At 39.8% G+C, this 22,277-nt stretch overlaps 1 protein-coding gene across 1 annotated transcript in view; it reads right to left on the bottom strand.

Moving 5' to 3' along the window:
* The window catches only part of LOC132816357 (ephrin-B2-like), a 58,223-nt gene extending 36,409 nt beyond the window's left edge, over positions 1-21,814 (bottom strand). The window contains exon 1 of the mRNA XM_060825816.1: positions 21,093-21,814. Within this exon, the coding sequence (XP_060681799.1) occupies positions 21,093-21,214 (122 nt within the window). The 5' untranslated portion in view covers positions 21,215-21,814. The remainder of the gene's footprint in view (positions 1-21,092) is intronic.
* Between the last annotated feature and the right edge of the window lie 463 nt (positions 21,815-22,277).

Here is a 22,277-nt window from a genome sequence, read left to right as displayed (position 1 = left end):
GGATTACAGAAATTCAAAGATTCTACATTGGCTTTTATTAATGTAGTTTATCCCCGCAAAACAGATTTCATGCAAACTTTCTGCACTCAAGCTTGTTCTTTGCACAGGAATAAATGTAACCCCAAATAATTTAGACTCGCAGGGTCTAAAGGCAATGCTACAGTCAATTACAGTTTTGTTTTTAAGTTCTTCAACTAGGGCTCTATTGTATATTTAAATATATAAAAATTGCATCATAAAATTTAAATTAGGAACTGAACAACCGTGACAAATGTTATTTTCTTTCTGAAAAATAGTGAAATGCAGAAATAGTTTACATAGTATTGCTTCTAGCAATGCTATGTAGTCTCACATCAACTTCCTAGGGCTAGGCACTGCATGGGTGACTACATGTATAGCCCACTCAGTTTTCTTCAAAGGTGTCAATGAAGATTGAAGTGGCATGTAGCAGCCCATGGCCTGTGTAATGATACTGCACTACTGTGAATGAATGTTTCTCGCACGATGTCTAAGGTAAGTAAATAATGGTCTGATGGCTTTAAATTTTGACTTTTATCGATAATAAGGGACTTGATGTAAGATTATTGAATTAGTTTGGTACTTTGCTCAAGCCTCAACTGTTCATATCAATTTATGCCTTATTTACTTTGGGTTTTACAATCTGGTGTATGGCATGCTAAAAAAAAGCATTGGCAATGAATGGCATGGTTAATTTAGAAACCAGCATTTTTCTTGGCAAATTCAAGGAAGTCCTCTTTGTAATAACTTCAATGTCTCATCACAAGCTGCACACAAATCCTGGAAGGATTACAGCATTCTCAACTCTACTGTTGACAAACCATAGACCATTAATCCTGAATCTTTAGCTTGGCAAACAGAAGGTTTTGTTGTTTATACTGACTTATTGATATATTTTAAAATCCATTTGCAACTATTAACTGCACAAATTTAAAAATCCAAGTCAAGTCAATATTAAATTTCCAACCTACGTTGAGTGATTAAATGGAGCTTGTAACTATGTGAGGAAATTACTAAACTGACAACAGCAAACCGTTGCAGGAGTGGCTGGACCCGGTTATAAAAAGCATGGAACTATTTTTTTCCAAGCTTGGATAATATATCATGCATTCCACCTACATTCATTGGAAATCTAAATTGCAAAATTATTTTATGTAATATATGTACAGCTGTGAGTTCTTGACAATAATATTTTTGTTTTGAAAGACATATATCAAGTTGAGAATTGTAATGACAATAAAAAGAGTTGGACCAACAAAGAACTGTTTTCATTGCCTCCATTATGTATAAAAATATGTCAAAACTAATGTGGAGAGAGCAGGCTAAGAAATATTTGAGCACTTATACAGCCATATTCTTAGGTATTTATTTTACCAAAAGTCAATCAAGAGGATCAGGGAAACACTTTGAAAGAAAGTAACAGGATTGCTCTACCTCATGAAAAATGATTCCAAAAAGTATGCTTGGTGCTTTCATCAAAGATGGCACTTTGAAGGAAAAGATTTATTGTCCTTGTACAAAAAAAAAGACATGTTATTGGCAAATAGCCAAGTTTTGGTTCCTCTTTATTGTAGTTTTAAAGAACTTTGGTTTGGCAAAGATGAAATAATAGAGCAATTTAAACTGCTGAGACATCTACCCAATGCCTTTGAGTCATGTTCCAGAAAATTAATGGATTGCTGTGGATTTGCGATAAGAGCATACGGCTTCTGAGGTGAGGCTGGACATTCTAAATGGAGGCTCTGATCCAGGCAGAGAGACCAACTGCTGCTCATACAGAAAGGCAACAGATGCTAGGCCCTTACAAAATGTAAATAGATAGCTACACATGACTAGAAGTGAAAGCTGCCTTCTGACAAACTGCGTAGAGTGGCAAATTCCGCATGGACTTCAATGAGTTTTCCTTAAACAAAAGTGCCTAAACGTTAGGCACCAAGGAAAGCCAGATGGATCTTAATGAAAGTAATACACCGGCATGGAACCAGTCTCCTGCTCTGACGGAGAAATGGACCTGGACATGATTCCAGTATTCTCAGCACCTACAAGCTACAGTTTGGCTCAGGTCCCATGTTTGAGTCTGTACAGTGGTAGCTATTGAAATAGTTCTGTGTTTACCTTAAGTTATAATACAATTACTCCATACACTGACTGTCAACAGTTAAGGAAGCAAATTAATTTCCAGTGGCAAGAAAAAAAATCTAAAAATCCAAAAGAATGTACTTATATAAATCTTTTACAAAATAAAATTACAACAATGATTCTTCTGCAGAACAAAAGTCAGTTCATGTGGCTTGAGAAGTTGAACCATTAAATGCTTTTGGATAAACATTTATTACTACCCGCAAAATACCACAAAATACTTTCTTAAATTGCTCAACAAAAGCAAACGGTTTATTTTCATGTATTTATCGCTTTAATGAAGACATCTACTATTTAGACTATACACCATAACTTGAAGATACTAAATCTGCGGTGGTGTGTTAAATCTGCTAATGACAACAAGACAGAATCATAGAATTCCTACAGTGTGGAAGCAGTCCATTCGACCCATTAAGTCGACAACACCCCTCCTCTATCCCCTTTCCCCTGCATTTCCCATAGTTAACCCAAATAGCTTGCATGCCCAGACGCTACAGGCAATTCAGCATGGCCCGAATCTGCACATTTTTGGTGTGTGGGAGGAAACTGGAGCACCCAGAAGAAGCCCACACAGACACGGGGAGAATGTGCAAACTCCACACAGACATTCACCCAAAGGTGGAATCAAAAGCGGGTCCCTGACGCTGTGAGGCACTGTGCCATAGGAAGAAGAGCAATTTACTAAGAGGACACAATAAGTTTACTAAATAATACAAATCAGTAAAGTGAGTGAGCAAAAATTTGACAGATGGAGGATAATGTGGGAAAATGTGAACTTGTCCAGAAAAATAGCATATTATTTAAATGGAGAGAGATTGCAGAACTCTGCGTTCCAATCGGATTGGAATGTCATGATGCATGAATTACAAATAGGTTGATATATAAGTACAGCAAATGATTAAGATGACAAGTGGAATGTTTTTCTGCAGTTGGATTGAGCCTTAGTGAGACCATGTCTAAAGTATTGTGCACATTTAAAAATTAATTTAGAAACTATATCATTGCATTAGAAACTGTACAAATAAGTTCATTTGACTCATTTTAGAATAAGGGTGTGATCTTCTAAGGAAAAGGTGGAGAGATTGATCTTTTATCCACTGGAGCTTAGAAGGATGAGAGTGATCTTATTTATTCATTTGTGGGTTGTGGGCGTCACTAGCTAAGCCAGCATCTATCACTTGCCCATCGTTCTCTCGGGAAGGTGATGGAGAGCTGCCTCCTTGAAACATACAAGGTCTTGAGGAACACTGACCAGATGGATGCTGAAAAGATGTTTCTCCTCATGGGAGACTAGAACTAGTGGATACAGTCTGAAAATAAGGAGTGTGCCATTAATGATGGAAATCAGAGAAGGTCCTTCTCTCAGTGGGTCATTATTCTGTGGAATTCTCTTCCTCAGACAGAACTGGAGGCAGGAGAAAGTGAGGACTGCAGATGCTGGAGGTCAGAGCTTAAAATTGTGTTGCTGGAAAAGTGCAGCAGGTCAGGCAGCATCAAAGGAACAGGAGAATCGCCATTTCGGGCATAAGCCCTTCTTCTGGAGGGCAGGGCAATACAATATTTTTAAAACTAGTTACACATGGAAAAAGGCCCTTCAGCCCCTCATGTCTGCACCAGTCATCAAGAACCTATCTATTTTAGTCCCATTTCCCAGCACTTAGCCTAAACCTTGCTATGGCTTTTGAAGTGATCGTACAAATACTCATTAAATAATGTGATGGTTCCTTTTTCAATCACCCTTTCAGACAGCGTGCTCCATATACTGACTACCATTTGGATGAAAAACCTTGTTTAAACCCCCTTCCAAACCTCCATCCCGTTGATTTAAGTCTATCAACCCCTAGCTATTGATGCTTGTACAAAGGGGAAGGGTTCCTTCCTGTCTACTATATTTATGGCCCTCACAATTTTTCACACCTCAATCAGGTCCCTTCTCAACCTTCTTGAAGGAAAACAACTCCTTCCCATCCAAATGCTTTTCATAGCTGAAATGCTCCAGACCAGCAATCTCTTGGTGAATCTCCTTTGCATATTGTCCTGTAAAATCTCACCCTTCCTACAGTGTGTTGACCAGGAATGCACACAGTCCTCCAGCTATGGTTAACTAACATCTTCTGCAGCTCCATCATCAACTCTCTGCTCTTGTATTCAGTGCTACAACTAATAAACGCAAGTATCTCGTTTGCCTTCTTAACCACCTTACCCACTAGCCAAGATGCCTTCAAACGGTCTGTGGATATGTACATCAAGGTACCTCTGATCCTCTGTGATTTCTTGAGGACTACCATTCCTTGTGGACTCTCTTGCCTTGTTATTTCTCCCAAAATGTATCACCCCACACTTTTTAGCATTAACTTCCAATTGCCATTTGGGTGAGATGAATTCTTAACGGAGAAAGAGGTCAAAGGGGAATGGAGGTTGACAGGAAAGTAGAGTTGAGGCCTCAATCAAATCAACCATGGTCTTATCAAATGGCAGAGCAGGCTTGGAAGCCTTCTCCTGTTCCAATTCTAATAGCACCTTCAACATAATGTTCGAAAGAGTTATTCCTCTTGTAAATATGAATGAGTTAGACATAAGCTAATTTACAAGGTCTGAAGACTTTTAACATTGCTCTTGGTACAAATAATATTGCCACACTTTTAAGTGATAATAAAAGTCACAATTTTATATCTGCGCACAATATATAGATTTGAAAAAAATCCATGGAGAAAAACCATGCTAAATTGTTGTTGCAACTTAACTCCAGATTCTGGATAGTTAAAAGGTCAGGTTTGTTATTGATAACATGTAGATGCTGTCAGAAACACAGACCACTTCACATCAGAGCTATGACGAAGAGTCCTCTCGAAATGTTAGCTTGCTCTCTCTCTCTATGGAGGCTACCTGACCCAATGTATCCCACTTACTTTTCCCCAGCCTCGCCCCACACCCCTATTTATCTCTCAGCTCCTTTCCCCCTCCACATTCTTGATGAAGAGCTAATGCCCGAAATATCGACTCTCCTGCTCCTTGGATACTGCCTGACCTCCTGTGCTTTTTCCAGCGCCACACTTTTCAATTCTGACTCTCCAGCATCTGCAGTCCTCACTTTCTCTTCCACTATAATTCCGAGCACGTTTTGGTTTTCAGTACAGATTTGCAGTAATTTGTTCCTGTAATACCTACTGAGGTATGTTGATCAAAACTAAATCAAAACCACTATTTGGATTAGAAAGGGCTATCACTGATGACATTCACCCAAGTATCATTCTCTCTCCATGTTGTCTTGGAAAGATTGTGGAATGATTGTGTTGCTTGATATATCTGATCAGGATAATCAAACCAAAAATCAAATCATTGTGTTGGTTATCATTGTAATCTTGGCTAAGAGATTACAGGAATGTTAGGTTAAAGTGAGGACTGTAGATGCTGGATTATCAGAATTGAGAGTGTGGTGCTGGAAAAGCACAGCAGATCGGGCAGCATCCGAGGAGCAGGAAAATCAACGCTTCAGTGTCTGCTGAAAACATGCACGTATAAGAATTTCAAGGAGCAGCAACTGACTTTGATATTTAACACGACTTGTTCTGTATTACAAAGCAAGTAACTTGTGAGCTGCTTCTGACCAAACAAACACATAATCAATAACGTTAATGCAAAGTGCTTCGATGTGATTTGTTCAAACACAAAGGATAGGTGTTACAATGTTTTCAGGCACCATACTTGGAAAAGCAGCCTTTGATATACATGAGCGTAGATTAAAGAGGAATTCAGCCAGAGGTTTCAAAGTAGATGGTGAGTGAGTGCAGGAAGAATTTATCCAAACAGCCAAGAAATGTATTCCTACAAAATTTTCTAATTTAACTCTCGTGGTTTTAGATGTCTTTAGCTCTGTTTAATTGAGAAAGTTAAATCGGTACATGCTACATGTTATTCAGACAAAGTTAATTGCTTTCTTCCTCTTGCACTTGTAAATGTGGGTGGAGTGGAGAATGGTTGGGGCTTGGGGTATGCAAAGTCATGTTGTAACTTTTCAACAGCAATGTTCCTCTGAGAGGTTTCAATGGAAATGAAGACTGGATAACTACAACCTGCCATCCATTGCAAATTATCATACTAATTTCTGCTCCTCACTATCATGGCTCCTCTTTGCCTGCAGAGCTGTAGATCAAAATGAGCAATAATATACCACTTACTATCTGCATCTAATGATCAGTCATTTTTTTTTAATGAGCCACTGAGTTTAAATAAATCGGAGCTCCTTGAAAGTGGAGTTGCAGGTAGATAGGATAGTGAAGAAGGCGTTTGGTATGCTTTCCTTTATTGGTCAGAGTATTGAGTACAGGGGTTGGGACGTCATGTTGCAGCTGTACAGGGCATTAGTCAGGCCACTGTTGGAATATTGCGTGCAATTCTGGTCTCCTTCCTATCGGAAAGATGTTGTGAAACTTAAAAGGGTTCAGAAAAGATTTACAAGCATGGTGCCAGGGTTGGAGGATTTGAGCTATAGGGAGAGGCTGAACAGGCTGGGGCTGTTTCCCTTGGAGCGTCGGAGGCTGAGGGGTGACCTTATAAAGGTTTATAAAATTATGAGAGGCAAGGATAGGGTAAATAGACAAAGTCTTTTCCCTGGGGTCAGGGAGTCCAGAACTAGAGGGCATAGGTTTAGGGTGACAGGGAAAAGATATAAAAGAGACCTAAGGGGCAACTTTTTCACACAGAGGGTGGTAAGTGCATGGAATGAGCTGCCAGAGGAAGTGGTGGAGGCTGGTACAATTGCAACATTTAAGAGGCATTTGGATATGTATATGAATAGGAAAGGTTTGGAGGGATATGGGCCAGGTGCGGGCAGGTGGGACTAGATTGGGTTGGGATATCTGGTTGGCATGGACGGGTTGGACCAAAGGGTCTGTTTCCTTGCTGTACATCTCTATGACTCTAAAACATGTTCATTTTGAAGAGCATATGCGTGAAGACCACAAGTAAAAAATATTGATCTTATGTTAGAAATGTGTATGTTCAGCCTCTTGTTTATACTTGTGACCACACTCAAGACATAAAAGGATAAAACAAATGTTAACGCTGAGACATCCCAGGGAGCATGTACCAAAAATCTGTACATTCAAAGCCCACTATTCCAACTATCTATTTCAAGAGAACATCTGGATAGGAATGTGTTAATGTTTAAATACTACTCTTCTGTTGTTCCCAAGGTTCCCCAGGCGCAACCATTTTTACTGCTTCCCCTCCTCCCCTCCCCTCCAACACCCCCAAAAACATATACTTTTGACAGTGGTAACAGATTCTAGAAAGTTGCCTTTCTGAGTATTTATATTTTAAGTGTCACATTTATTTTATCAGCAACCATGCAATCTCTCAGTCTAATATGTGAACCCAGTAATGCAACTTCAAGACAATACAGTTGACTGTTTCCTCAGATTTTATTCCATGTTTCCATGTAACTTTACCAAAAGTACATTACAACAGCACCCTGGACTGCCCATATCATAAACTCGTAGAGCAAGCTGGTTTAAATGCCTCCATACTGTTAAGAAACTGAATCTACTGTTAAGTTTAATGAAAATTCATTATTTCACAAAATTGCATGTATCAATATTTTGGACATGTGGTGCATTTTGCGTCTTCAGAATGTTGAGGCTTATGGATTTTCTTTGAACCACTGAGTAAGTTCAAGGCTGGAATCAGTAGATATTTGGATACTATGGGGTTTGAGGAAATGCAGCAAGGTGGACTTGAAGTAGAAGTCCAGCCCTGAATTGGGAAATAGACCTGTTGCGCTTATTCCCTTACCCTTGCTCCTATGTTTTACATTGCTCTGTATCTGCAACTTAACTTTCTTTGGCAATAAGGTTCCGTCTCACATGCTGAATATGTTACATTCAGTGTTTAGAAGAAAAAGTTGGAGGCTACAGCTCTGAAACCCAATTACATCAAGGCTTCATTTGAACAAATGAGACCAGCAAAATAAGTGATGCAGAAGATATGATTCCATCAGCAGCTTCTGAATTAATGTGTCACCAGGCAATTCCAGTGTGTATTGTTTTCAGAACAGGACGCTTAGAAACATTTTATAAATTAACTAATGTCAAACATTGAAGGAAGTCGCCTTCAATATTAAAACTGAAAATGTGTTGCTGGAAAAGTGCAGCAAGTCAGGCAGCATCCAAGGAGCAGGAGAATCGAGGTTTTGGGCATGAGACCTACTTCAGGAATGAGGAAAGTGTGTCCAGCAGGCTAAGGTAAAAGGTGGGGAGGAGGAACTTGGGGGAGGGGCGTTGGAAATGCAATAGGTGGAAAGAGGTTAAGGTGAAGGTGATAGGCCGGAGTGGGGGTGGGGGCTGAGAGGTCAGGAAGAAGATTGCAGGTTAAGAAGGTGGTGCTGAGTTCGAGGGTTGGGACTGAGATAAGGTGGGGGGAGGGGAAATGAGGAAACTGGAGAAATCTGAGTTCATCCCTTGTGGTTGGAGGGTTCCTAGGCAGAAGATGAGGTGCTCTTCCTCCAGCCATCGTGTTGCATTTCCAACGCCTCTCCCCCAAGTCCCTCCTCCCTACCGTTTATCTTAGCCTGCTTGGCACACTTTCCTCATTCCTGAAGAAGGGTTCATGCCCAAAACGTCAATTCTCCTGCTCCTTGGATGCTGCCTGACCTGCTGCGCTTTTCCAGCAACACATTTTCAGCTCTCATCTCCAGCATCTGCAGTCCTCACTTTCTCCTAGTTCAATATTAAACCAGCAAGCAACAATTTGCTAGCTCGCCTACCAACATATTTTAAAGATTTTCTTTTGTTTAAACTTCCCTCTTCCCCCAGGTTATATGAAACGTTTCATTTCTGATGAAATCTATAATTGTGCATCTTTGATGAGACAACTCATGAGCAAGGCATTGATGAAATCTGTCCTTTTGCTTAGTTTGACATGAGTAAAATACTCACATTTTAACTTTTCAGTGCAGAAGTGAAACTTATTCAGCACACTGAGTAATTTCTCCTAAAACATCTGTTACAAGCACAATATCCTTTTCCGTTATGTTTTTGCCAATGTTAACTGGTTTAATTTTGGAAAGTTAAGAATCATCAGATCTTCTAAATGCAAATTATTTGTTAGCATTTCTTCTCCAGTCAACAATCTTTGTTGAACTGCCTTTTTTGAACACCCTGGACTAAAAGAAGGACATCAGCCTTTCAGCTCATCAGCTGCAAACAGTTGGCACAATTTATTTTCACGTTTACCTTGAACTACAGACTTGCCACTGTCACAAAAGGAGCAACTCAATACAATTTTATTATAAACAGTTTTCACAAACCATACTTGTTGATAACAAAACTGCATTAAGCATTAGGATTATGGTCAAGATTGTTTTGCTTTCAATTAAGATTGCTGAAGCTCTCAGATTTTATTGTAGAATTTATTCAATGGAATAGCTGATCCATATAGCACAAGTATCTCCCAGCTCAGTTCAAAGCTCTATGCTGAGTTTGCTGATCTCTGGTAAATGTAATTGGGGATGTTTCAGTTGATATCATTGTCTTTTGATTCAGGAGGGCAGGGGTAAGAATCAGCCAGTTTCAAATTATCATCAAAGTAAAACAAAGAACTGCAGATACTGAAATTCTGAAATATTAACCCCGCTTTCTCTCCACAGATGCTGACAGACCTGCGGAGTTTCTCCAGCAATTTCTGTTTTTGTTCCAAATCATCGTCCATTGGCTCTCACTTGTGCGGGCATTGGGTTAAGACAAATCAAATTTAGCTACATTTCTCACCCATACTCATTATCAAGGTTTGAAGCTAAATAATATCCAATGAGTGAAGCACTGGAGGGTGTACAATACACTATTCAGGAATTCAATTTCTTCTAGGAAAAAGTGACAGGGAAAGGGTGGAAAAAACTAGTGAAGATTATTAACAACAAAATATTTGCCTGATATTTCTTGACCTTTTCTTGTATGTGTAAAACGTTGGAGAAACAGAAACCTTAGACCTCATTAGAACTGCATTAACACTTTCACTACCAGAAGCTACTTAAAATCTAAATATAAATACTAAACGTCTTCAAAAAAAATGACTGTTTTACTTAGGAGTTCAAGTCTGAAAACCTCCTTCCAAATGGCACACAGTGGATCTATCCTGCTGAAATGCAAATTAACAGCCAATAAAACAGTTGCCATTTGTTATACCTGGCAAAGTACTGAGGTACTTCCAAAGCTCGATTGTATTTGCCCTTTCAAGCTGAAGACTTTTCAGGATCCAGCACAAAGACACAATGTAAACCTTGTACAAACACAATAATGCCATGATATGCAAAAATCGGCCCATTGAGACCACACTGACCCTTGGAAGAGCATCCCACCCCCAAGTCCGTAGAACCCTGCATTTCCCATGGCTATTTCATTTACCCTGCACATCTCTGAACACTATGGGCAATTTAGCATGGCCAATCCACCTAACCTTAGACTGTGGGAGAAAACCAAAACACCTGGAGGAAACCCAGGTGCAGGGAGAATGTACAAACTCCACCCTGACAGAGCATGGTATTGAACTCAGGTCCCTGGCACTGTAAGGCAGCAGTGCTAACCACTGAGCCACCATGCCAGCCCACGGCATGGTGAAGGAAAATGAAGGAACCATCTCACTTTGACAGGGATTCTTAGTAAACCCCTCCCACACCCAGTCCTGAAGAAGGGTTACACTTGAAACATGGAATTCTCCACCTCCTGATGCTGCCTGGCTTGCTGTGTTCTTCCAGCCACCTGCTTGTCTACCTTGGATTCCAGCATCTACAGATTTTTTTGCCTCTAAGGGATTTTTAGTAATCTTTCATCCCAACTGTACAGATTTTAAATGCCTTTTTTTTATCAGAAAGGTTGTGCATTTGACAATTGGTACTTCATTTAAACTTGCTCTCCACTTCCTGAGACTGGAGATACTTCTTGCAGCCATGGTGGTGATTGGCTGGCTGAAGATCAGACCAATTCTGCTAGGTGAGAAGCAGCACTCGGACAGACACAGTCAACAGAGCAGTGGAAGAACAATGTAGCATGTTTATCTCTGCCTCTCTCATGGAGTGTGAGACCAAAGCCTGTGCCTGAACGATGGCTACATCAAAAGCGCTCTATTTTCCTTTCAGATAACCTTAGCCCCACCAACCCTCCTGTGTTCAGTTGCTACACAGCGTGTTCCTGTCTGTGGAACAAATAGATGAAAGAAACTATCTCAAAGCAATTCTAATCCAACCGAATAGCTGCTGCTGGGCTAACAGTTAAAAAAAACCTAACCAACCCATGGTACAATCTGGAGCTTTGGCATACAGGGCTTCAATAAAGCATCAAATTAAATCTACCTTTTTCCTATTACACACAATGAATGAACAAGAACTGAGCAGCTTTTCTTTACCATTCTCCAAACCCAAGCCAAAAAAAACAGGCCTTTTATACATCCTAATCCCAGCCTGTTCTTATATAGTAAAATGCTCAACAGCACTGAATGCTGCTTCCCTCTTTTCCTTTTCAAATTACAATGACAGATGTGTCAGTTTGGATGTGAACAAAATCTATATGTTGCCTTGGCAACCCCAGTTCCCACTTATATTTTGTATATAAAATGGACGCATTTGCTGTATTATTTATCAGAAAGAAATAGACTGGTAGTTTGCTTTAGAAACGATCAGATTACTACAGCTGATGTCTTTGTGACTGCTTATTTCAATCGTTCCAGATCCGGCTCTTTCTATTCTGCCCCTTAATTTACATTACTGCTCCAATCTGCAGTGTAATCCTTTCATTGTCAATTACTTGAGGGCTGATTTCCTTTTAAATAGAAGATGATTGTGGTATGGCTTTTTCCTAATTTTCCATTCCGCATTGGGAAAAAAAAAGTCTTTCTAAAGAAAACACATAGATACATCAGCAAACAAACACTTCAGTATGTCAAACAAGTCAAATCCATATCTAAAACTATGAAAATATGGGAGACTAGACACTGTGGGTGTCACATCATCAATCTGACTTTAGTTTCCCTTCCCAAAGATGCTGCCTGACCTGCAAAGTGCATCCTATTTTATTTTAGGTATCCGTCATCCATAGTCGCTTGCTTGTGTATTAGGGGAACAGAATCCAGAAGTACTTTTAGCAAATATTTTAGCACTTTTTAAAATGTCACTAAATTACAGAAAAAAACATATACTGCAACAAACTGCTTTCTTGCAGCTTGGATCAGTAAGCATATTAGAAGAGAAAACATGTCCTTTGGGAGACTATGGCAAACTAACTCTCAGCAGTTTGGGAAACCTGTTTGTCAACTCTCTGAAGTTTTAACATGTCAATATCCAGCTTCCTGATGTGAAATCGCAGCACAAGACTTGCAGTACAAACATTCATCACTGTCATCCAATTTATGAGAAGCCTCAACTTCATTACTCAAGAATTTCTCTAACATTTTACTACTTGTGCACAAAATTAACCAACATCAAAAGACAATTTTTACCTGACCTGACTTCTGCCTTGACGCCACAGAAGATTAACATACTCCAGATACTGTTCTTACTTATAAGCTGGAACAAATTGTAAGATGATCAGCAACCACATTATTATCATAATGTCTGCATTCCTTTAATATTGGATCATTTTAAGCAACAGTTTGATAGAAAAGTCATTCTGAAATCCCTCAAGATTAGAAGTAAATTATTTCTCCAATGAAACATTTTGTTCCCATAATATGTTCTCTGCCTTGCAGTCCAATAAGCAGTTTGGAACCCCGCCTTTCCCATGATTGATCTAAAGGTAGACAGGATTGAGAAATAGGTTTGGCATATTTGCCAAATTCAAAACTCCCCAGGGGTTAAACATGAAGGTGGAGGTGTTAAAGTATAAAAAGACAGGCTGCTTTTGATTTAGTTTTGCTTTAAGACACTGAACATTCTACATTCCCATGCGCCTTTTTTTAGACAAGAACATAGAATAAACACTGTAACAATGAAACTGCTTTTATCTAGTACAGATCTATTTTGTCATACTTCTTTTAATTGGTATTTGCGACTTCTTTTAACATCTCCTGCTGATTTCCAAGCTCAGAAGTTTGTAGCAATTTATTTTTATCAAATTACTGATTCCTTCGTAAATTGCAACATCTTAAACTCTTTTCACAGTAATACATCATTTGCTTTTAAGAAGTATATCAGCACTTGTTAAAAACTGACAGAATTTTATATGGAATGAAAGATGAGTCAATCAATTTATGTACACTAAAGACATCAAGACAATCCGTACTGATTTATGTTCTCTCACATGTCCAACCTTTCACATACTACTGTAAGACAATTAGGAGAGTTAGAAATGCACCATCATTGTGCTTGAGCCACATCCTTTTTAATAGTGGCTTCTGCTGCAACATATCTAAAGCCTTTCCAATTAAAATAAAACAAAGATCTTACTCCTATGGGTTCAGTTTGTTCATGCAATGCTTTGTTTAGCAAAATGTTACAAGGGTACACTAAAAAGGCACTGGGAGCAAGTTCCTCATTATTTAGTACTAATTTAGGAAAGGAAAAAGCCCTCATATAAATGCAGTTCTGCAGTCTACTTAAAATGTTATCAATATGCACCTGCTTGCGTATCAAAAAAGGAATGTTTAATTGGGACCACTCTGCATTAGTCCATGATCAGTTTGAAAGAACTAAGTCTAATCTAATTTAAATGTGCTTTGACATAAGAATTATTCTGGACTAACTAACTGAAGTTTCCTCAAACTCAGTAATGCCAGTCTACTGATTCTCTCTTAAGGTATTGTTGTATGAATGTGAAGCATACTCTTCATAGCAAGTTCCTGTTTGAATGGAAACATTACCTGCTTCTTTTGTGCAATGTAATACCTTTCCTACTGTTGCAGGATGATGAATTTATTGAAAGCCCATGTTAAGTGTTTAATAATTATTGCTTAAGATCATTGCTAGTTTCATGTATTTTTTTGTGTTTTCAGTTATCATAATGTATGAAGTGACTTCTGTTCCAGAAATCTGGTGAAACTAATGTGCTCCATATCCAATGACATCCTTGAACTTGAAGTTACCTAGTAATTGAATGTAGACGTTGCTCCACTAAGTGAAAAGATTGGTTGCAGCAATTGGGAATTAAGAACTTGTATTTAATTAAGATTACAGAGGAAGGATCTTTTTTTCAAGTCGCAAGAAACAAAAGCGCAATTCATTTTCAAATGACATTTGGTTCTAAGGATCCTAAACCTTTTTAAAAATGATTTTTAAGCAATGATATGTGTGGAAACGTCATAATATTTACAAAAGTCAGTTTTCATATCTCAACACAGTAAAGAGTCACTGATTGATCATTACAGATAAGATGCCATATTAAAGTTGGTAACTTGTGAAGTACCATTTTTCTCCAAGTGGAGACCTGGACAATCTCCTCTCCCATTCTTCCAATCAGGGCCAAAGTACAACAGTGGGACACTGGCTTTTTATCATTCCTAATGCAGGGACACAGAAACTAACTATCACACTCCAATGATAACCTAAGACACATTAACTTATATCTTACATCATGTTGTGTATTGCATTTAACTACTGAACTAAGCCACCAAAGAAACCCGACGATGCAAGAATATTAATAAATGCTTATTGCAAAGTAGAAAACTGTCATTCGTCATTAACCTTAATTATAACAGCAAAAAATAAATTATCTGAGATATTTAAGGTGGTTGGCCAGAAACTAAGAAAATGTTCATTGAATTAAAATCAAATCTTAGTATTTAATCCTGCCATTAAATAGCTGCATCAGTACACAGAACACTGTTGTTTAAATTATGCCCATGAATTTTGAAGGCCTCAATAATGCAGATGCTGATGGGTCTTCAAAATGCAAATGGAATAACTTGTCATCTGAGAGCTGTCCTCTATCTGAAAAGTGACATGCTTTATAATGAAGCTAAATTCATTGCTTGGCCATTCCGAGCATGTGAACATAAAGCACAGTCTTTCTGCTCAGCACCGGGGTTGGCATTTACATTTCTCATGTTCTATGTGTCATGAGCTGCTACTACCTTTTCACTGTCCCCAATCTCCATGGAGACTTACGGCTGGGATATTTTGTTTTAAATAACGACTCGTCACTTTTCTTTGTGGTTAAGATTATTATGATGTAAATCAGCATCCTGCCAAAAATCTGCTTTTAATCGAGAAATATCAAGGGTGTTGCCTCTACCTTTGATGATGTGAACTGAACAGACAGGCTGAGGTAAAATGTGCTGTGCACAGGCAATTGGCAGAAATTATCTTTTACTCTTGTCTCTTTGAATTTACTTCAGAGAGAAAACACAATTGTATGACTGAGATCCAGAGTAAACAACTACCTTTTCCAACAAATTATACAGCATTCTAGTGAAACAATCATGCTGGATTTAAAAGCAATATTAGTAATGATGTGTCTTCTAAAAAGTCTTTCCTTTTGAACTAGTCTATCATTCTTAAAGATGACAAAGATTGAACTTTTTATTTTTATTTTCTGAAATCCTGAAAAAATATAGTTTGCTGTGTATAACAAGCCATCCTATTGTTTACCAGAATGGGTTGCTTTTCTTTATAAATCGACTTGCTTTTAGCACATAGAACTTCAACCTAAGTATATTATATTGCAAAAGAGTTCCCAGAATAATGGAAACATGACAGAATGATTTGGGACAATAAAAGCTGTATCTTTTTAATTGCTTCTCCTTAACAGCAAAGATATTCACAATACAGAGAAAGTTCAGTTACAGGATAATGCCAGGAATGAGAGGTTATCAAAAAAAAGACCCTTTTTTTCACTGCCTCAGAGAAGATTAAAGGACCCAATAACTACTTTCAGAATTACAAAGGGTTTTGGAAAGAAGTCAAATTAATTCCATAAATGGATAATAAAGAGGAAGAAACTCACGATTCTTGCCGAAGAACCAAAACAAGTAGACTATTTTTTAAAAATCTATTGTTCATGAAATACCTCAGTCTGAGCAGCTACTGAAATAATTATTCTAATTTATAAGGGAATTCAACATGAACTTAAAAATAAAAAGAATTGAAACAGCAACTTCAGTCGAAGAGACATCATGGGTGAATAGACTCCATGTCTGTGTGGTTCCATTATAAGTACAAAAGTATGGCCTGTTTTCTGTACATTATGAAGATAAGTGAACAGAAAAAAAACTCTCCTCCAATTCAGATTCAAATCATCTGCTATAAGCAGAAATGAAAAGGTGAATGAGAAAATGAGATCTTCCTGTGGTTACATGTAGTTTGAAAATCCTTACCAAATAATTGTTCTTGGATATACATACTTGAATTTTCTTTGTACACCTCTGCATCTGGAAAATGTTAATTCTCAAACAACTCCTGCTGTCAAGGATATCTTGTATATCTTCTGAGGTTTTAATGCAACATAGTTGTTGTAAAAGTGAGCAAACAGCAGTAACTCGAGGATAGTAAAGGTGCCTAAAACTTCAGTGCAAATACTGACCTCTCCGTTCTAACTGCTTGGACATACTTGCACTCAAAAATAACCAGAAGACTGGACGTTTATACATGTGATAAGGCAGTTTGGTTTATGGTGAGATAGGACTAAAACAAAATAAAACTCAGGAATTCAGTGATAAATAATTTTCATGAACACTTGTAAGTAAAACTAAAACCCATTTCATAACAGCGATTTTTGGAAAGGAAGAAATCTGTTAATATTAATTTTACATATATTATTGCAATAAATCAATTGATCATACCATTGACTAGAAATGTGAATTATCTTTCCATCTCTTTGTGTCCTGAGAGATAGGGATAAAGGATCAAATAGACTAGATGTATTACTGCTTAATAATAATTGATCTACGTGTTCTATAAGTACAGCAGAAGCTAACCTTACATCAAGGTACGAAAAATGCTCAATTCTTTCCACACTAGTGGGCAAACAGGCGATGAACCTACACTTGCACAAATGCTTCAACTAAACTAACATGTTTGTGATCAGGACGCTGTTTAATTTCAACATTTCTATGTGGAGATTCTCTGGTGAGACTTTGTTGTAACAAACCAATAACTGTAGAAAATGGTCAGTTCCCTGCAACGCATGAAGACACTTACTGAATCATTGTAAGGCAGGTTGCATGGATCTGACAAGCCTGTCCTTGTCAGGCAGTTTAAGGGCCACCTTGAAGCAGGCTCTTGTAAACAGACACATAACATAATGAAATACAATACCTACAGAGTTTAAATCTGCTTAGATTTGCCAACTGTAGTTGAAAATACTCCTGGAAGTTTATATTACTTTCTGCCCAACTGGTCTAACAGCCATTTATTTCTCTTTAATACTGTATTAACTAATAAACAAAAATGCTACAGGAAAAGCAAATACCCTTTTTAACACCACTATACTTTTAATCCTAGCCTTCTCACAGTAGCATACATGTAGATTAATCACAATTCCTGAGATTCTACGACAATTGTAAAAATGTAGTCACCCTTGTGTTTTTATATATATTAAGGTAGCTGTTAATAATTGTTATGTTCTGAAAGAGTAATAAACCTCAAGAAGTCTGAAATGTAGATGTAAGGATAATGGTAATGGACCGTGAGATACAATATTCCAATTATCCAAATGGGATTCTTTGATTCAGATTGTAAAAACTATCTCAGACTGTTTTGGTAGTGCTTACTGAATACATTGTTCATTCGCCCACAACCTTGCATAAAATATAATTTCCAGAGAAAGTACGAATAACCCATGAGGAAAACAAAAGGGCTGCACACAGCTAGTAACTGAGTAACTGAGGTGGCTGCTTTAAACATCTGAAGAGTGACCTCTGTAGGATTGTACTATTTTGGAGAGCTTTTCATTTCTACCATGTAATGAAGTGAAACTGCACTTCAGAATAAACTTACACTGCCTGACTGAACGTTCTTTTCACTTCTGATTGGAAATCTTCTGATATGTAAATAATATTAATAGCCCAATTACTAGTTTGGGAATATTCTTATTTTTCCTCTCTGTTCAAACTTAAGTGCACCAATTAGAAATTGGGTAAAAGTGTTAGTTTAGTCTGATTAGGGTTAAAGTGTAAGATGTGTTTTGTTTTACATATCCATACAAAGAGAACTAGAGGTACATTGACATTATTGCATCACTAAGACGAGGGAAATAATAAAATTTCTAACTTGTTTAAATGTACAGGCACTGCCTCTGCTTACTTAACAGTAGATTTATCAATGCAGGGCGATCTGAATTTTGGAAAGGCAAAGCAAGATTTGATTAGATGCTGTTTACAGAATGTCTGAGTTACAGGGTGTGTATCTCTTGATGTGCAGAGAGAATTGGAAGATATTATCAGGTTGACCGCAAGCACCATTCGATCTGTTAAGTTTGCTCAAACGTGTGGTTTATCTAAACTGTTCCTAGAAAAGGCCTTCAACGGGATGTCTTATTTTGCACACGAAACCTAATAACAGGGGTACTGAGGAAATGCTCCGGTAATTCAAGCACTTGGGCATTAGTAGCGGATTTGAACCTATTTTCTGGTTGTGTTTGCTGCATAGTTATGAACCCAGATACCTGTTGCTGCTGTATCCCAGCATAACGTGAGAGCCCTGGAAGAAACTGCGGAACAGTTAATTCCAGCTCATCGCAACTTTCTTCCTAACTTTCTCCCTTCTAGTGGTCACCGAAGGGGCTTACTTCAGTGAAACATTGTGAGGAGTTTTGTTGGAAGTAAGGCTCCGGTAACAACCTTTTAAAATGCCCAGGAAGCCTGCCGTGCTAGGAGTGAGAGAACGCTGGTTTCCTTTCGTCCTTGCGAAATTGACTCTCCCCCCGGGTGATGACTGGATCCTTTTTTTTCGCTAGCTTCTGTCTCCCTTCTGCAATCTGTTCTTGACATTTAAATGGACAATTTTCTCCCACCTCAAGACTAGCCAGAAGTGCTCACACCTGCCGACCCACTGCTAAATGCTGAGGGGATCGCTTTCTGTGGTCCCCAGAACACAAAGCGTTTCGAGAACTCCCTTTCCTTTCTCTGTGGATCTCTGGGAACATATGGTGCGTTAATAGCAGGTTTCACAAGTTTCCCTTCTCAAAGTGCGGAAGAAAAAAAAATTGACGCAACTTGTATTGAACGGAGGTGTCATTTGGGCCGAAGATAAATGGTGAGGCTGTAATGTGATTTATCAATCAATTTTCCAGTTTATATATATATATATATATTCTGTGCCTAAATCTAATCCAAAGCTTCGATTAGACTTCATCGATCCCAAATTTCAAAGAACACGCGGCACCTCCTCCCACATTACCTCTCAGTTTTATGTGTTGTACATTTTAAATAAAAAAAATCTCTAGAGAGCGCCCGGGACTTAAATAAAAAGTTAAGATTTCGGAGTTATACAGGCAATCCCGCCATTTCTAGCGGGTTATCCCACCCCCCCCCCCCCCAACACTTGTCTCTCGTCGAAAAGAGAACCTACACTCCCACAACACAAGCAATGTTCAAAGTTGCAAGATCTTTTAAAAGTAATGCAGATTTTTTTTGCAGCATGGCAATTTGCATAGCAAAATGTTAACAGTAAGAGATTTTTCACAAATATTAAAAGGTGGATCAATACATAAACTGGTCACATTCCCTGTTCACTCGAAATCCTGACGAATTGAGGGGCTGTGTGTGTATTTTTTTCCTAAAGGACCGAGAGGGCGAGTCATAAAAAAGATACGGGGGGGGGTTAAACTGAGCCGGTTTAGATTTATCATCAAGTTTCTTATCTTGACCTGTTTTTGGTAACTCGGACACCCCATTTGCTCTAACACTTTAAACAAACATTTGCTGAATGAGTTCCAACAGAAAGGTTTAACCCAACTCCGATAAGACGCTGATTCATAGACTAAACACTCGGGGAGCGAAATGATTGCAACTGTTTGCTTTTCCACTGGGTTAAAATGATAGTGGGGGGGGGGGGGCGAGTAGGAGATCAGAATTATTAAGGGGGGGGGGCAGATTGCGATGGCAATGACACGGGATTATTTTAAAAACCCTTGAGCTTTCACATTGTCTGCTGTTCTTACACCAGTTGCATTGGGAGATATTCGAACAATGTCAGTCGCTGTCATGAAGCTCAGAGGAAGGTCTGGATGGACGCGTTGCCTGCACCTCGTTGCGGGGATCATCGGGCAGAGTTCGCCTACATTTCCTCCACCAACATTCGTATGAATTTGAGTAGGATGGGGATGGGGGTTAAATGCACTCCGGACAATTCTCGATGTTTCCTGGAGACAATCGCCCTTGCGGTCGAAACTTCAGGCAAGGTCTCCTGCAGAACCCGTTCGGGACACTCCCTCTGACTGCCCGGATCGCTGTATTCTCCCGGGTATGAACACCGAGTCTGTTAACGCCACCTGCTCCCTTCTGTCTGACTCCTGCCCGCGGATCTCTACATCCACATCTACTCGAAAAGCTCAATCTGACCCCTCCCTGCCTTCCCCCTCTCCTCCCCCCTCCCCTCCCCCCCTCTTTATCTCGGGCAATTCCCCCTCCCAAACACGGCTGAGCCCACGAGGATCTGTCCATTTTCCTCTGCCCCTAACCCCCTCTCCACCAAACTCGCACACCCCACCAGCTCCCTCCCAAATCATAAATGTAAGAATCAAAAGCCAACCATTTCCAATCAGACTCCGTCGCAAACCCAGCGGATGGTGGGCAGGCTTCGCTAAAAACCGGCTCCGGCGCTATCTCTTTCCCGGGCTGTCTCAATGAATATACACCGCTGTCATCAGGAGAGTTACTCCCCCCCACCCCACCCCTCCAGCCCCCTCCCAGAGAGGGAAGCCACGCATGTTGGACTAGGTTTGTGCAAGAAATTAAATCATAAAATTTGCAAAATAAGAAAGTGCTGAGCCTTCAACTGCTGTTGTCTCACTTACTTGGGATTTGAGGAATTCCAATATATAGGTGCCAAAATTTCACAGTTTGATAGGGTCACCCTGCTCAACACGCACAAAACTCCCAAATAGTTTTTCCAAAGCGCGTTCCTTATTGCCATCATCACCGCTCACTTGGGTCCCCCACACAGTTCGGGTAGAAAGCGTCCCGCGTCCCCGTCAAATCTCTGGACGGTATCCTCTTTCCAAAAAAAAATAAAAGGAAGAACCAAAAAATCCGGGAGTCCGCCTCGCAGTTGCTTCCAGTTGCTGCTGGTCCGCCGGAGTTGCTGTTGGCAGGAGCGGTCTCTCACAGCCGGCCACTCGCTCTCCACATTCCCACCGCCGAACCCACACCGGCGACGCGCTGCTACTCTGTGATAGGTTGTTGTTGTTGTACCTGCTGTACAACGCGACGGCGGAATGAGCCAAGGCAGGAGAGGGGTGGGGGGAGGTGGGGAGTTGAAGAGGGGGGGTGGGCTGGGTGGGGGGGAGTGGGAGATAGAGGGGAAAAAAAATAATCAGTTGCAAGCCTTCTTTCTCTGCAGTCTGATCAGTGCCTCAGCTGTTTGAGACATATGTCCAAGTCAGTCCGATGGGGTTGTTTCACAGTGAGTGTTGCAGCGCTCTGTCTGTGTTATTTCTATCTATATGTGTGTGTGTGTGTGTCTGCGTGTATTCCCGTCTTGCTCAACCCTCCACTTGGCGACTTTCACCATCCAGGACGTGATGAGATTGCTCTTTGCAGGAAGGTTATATACCTCCCAACAGCAGGCTCCCACAGAGCCCGCCCCTCTCCCCAACACCCGCTCATTGGTTCACCCGGCCACCTGCAGCCGCCGCTTGCCATTGACTGACAGCCGCATCCAGGCTCCTATTGGTCCTAAGAACCGTCAGTCCATGCCTCTCTCTCTCTCCATCCCTCCCTCCTGCATTGTTATTGTTCCATGGGGGTGAAGGCTGAATGAGCAGGTAACTCAATAACACAGAGCAAGGCTACACTGTTGCAGCGTGCCCACTTAAATACACACACTGTTCCATTTGCATTTGCTAATTGGAAGGATACTTTAAGCCCAAATCTCATTATCGTTTGATTAAAGTGTTGATGGGGAATCTGAGGGGGCAGGGGTAGAGGAACAGGGTCGCGGGTTTTAATGGTGGGGATATGCCCCGCGAAACATTGCACTC

Source organism: Hemiscyllium ocellatum, chromosome 6 (genome assembly GCF_020745735.1).
Source record: "Hemiscyllium ocellatum isolate sHemOce1 chromosome 6, sHemOce1.pat.X.cur, whole genome shotgun sequence".
NCBI lineage: Eukaryota > Metazoa > Chordata > Chondrichthyes > Orectolobiformes > Hemiscylliidae > Hemiscyllium > Hemiscyllium ocellatum.
The sequence above is the reverse complement of the archived record's forward strand: the minus strand, read 5'-3'. Positions and strand labels throughout refer to the sequence as shown.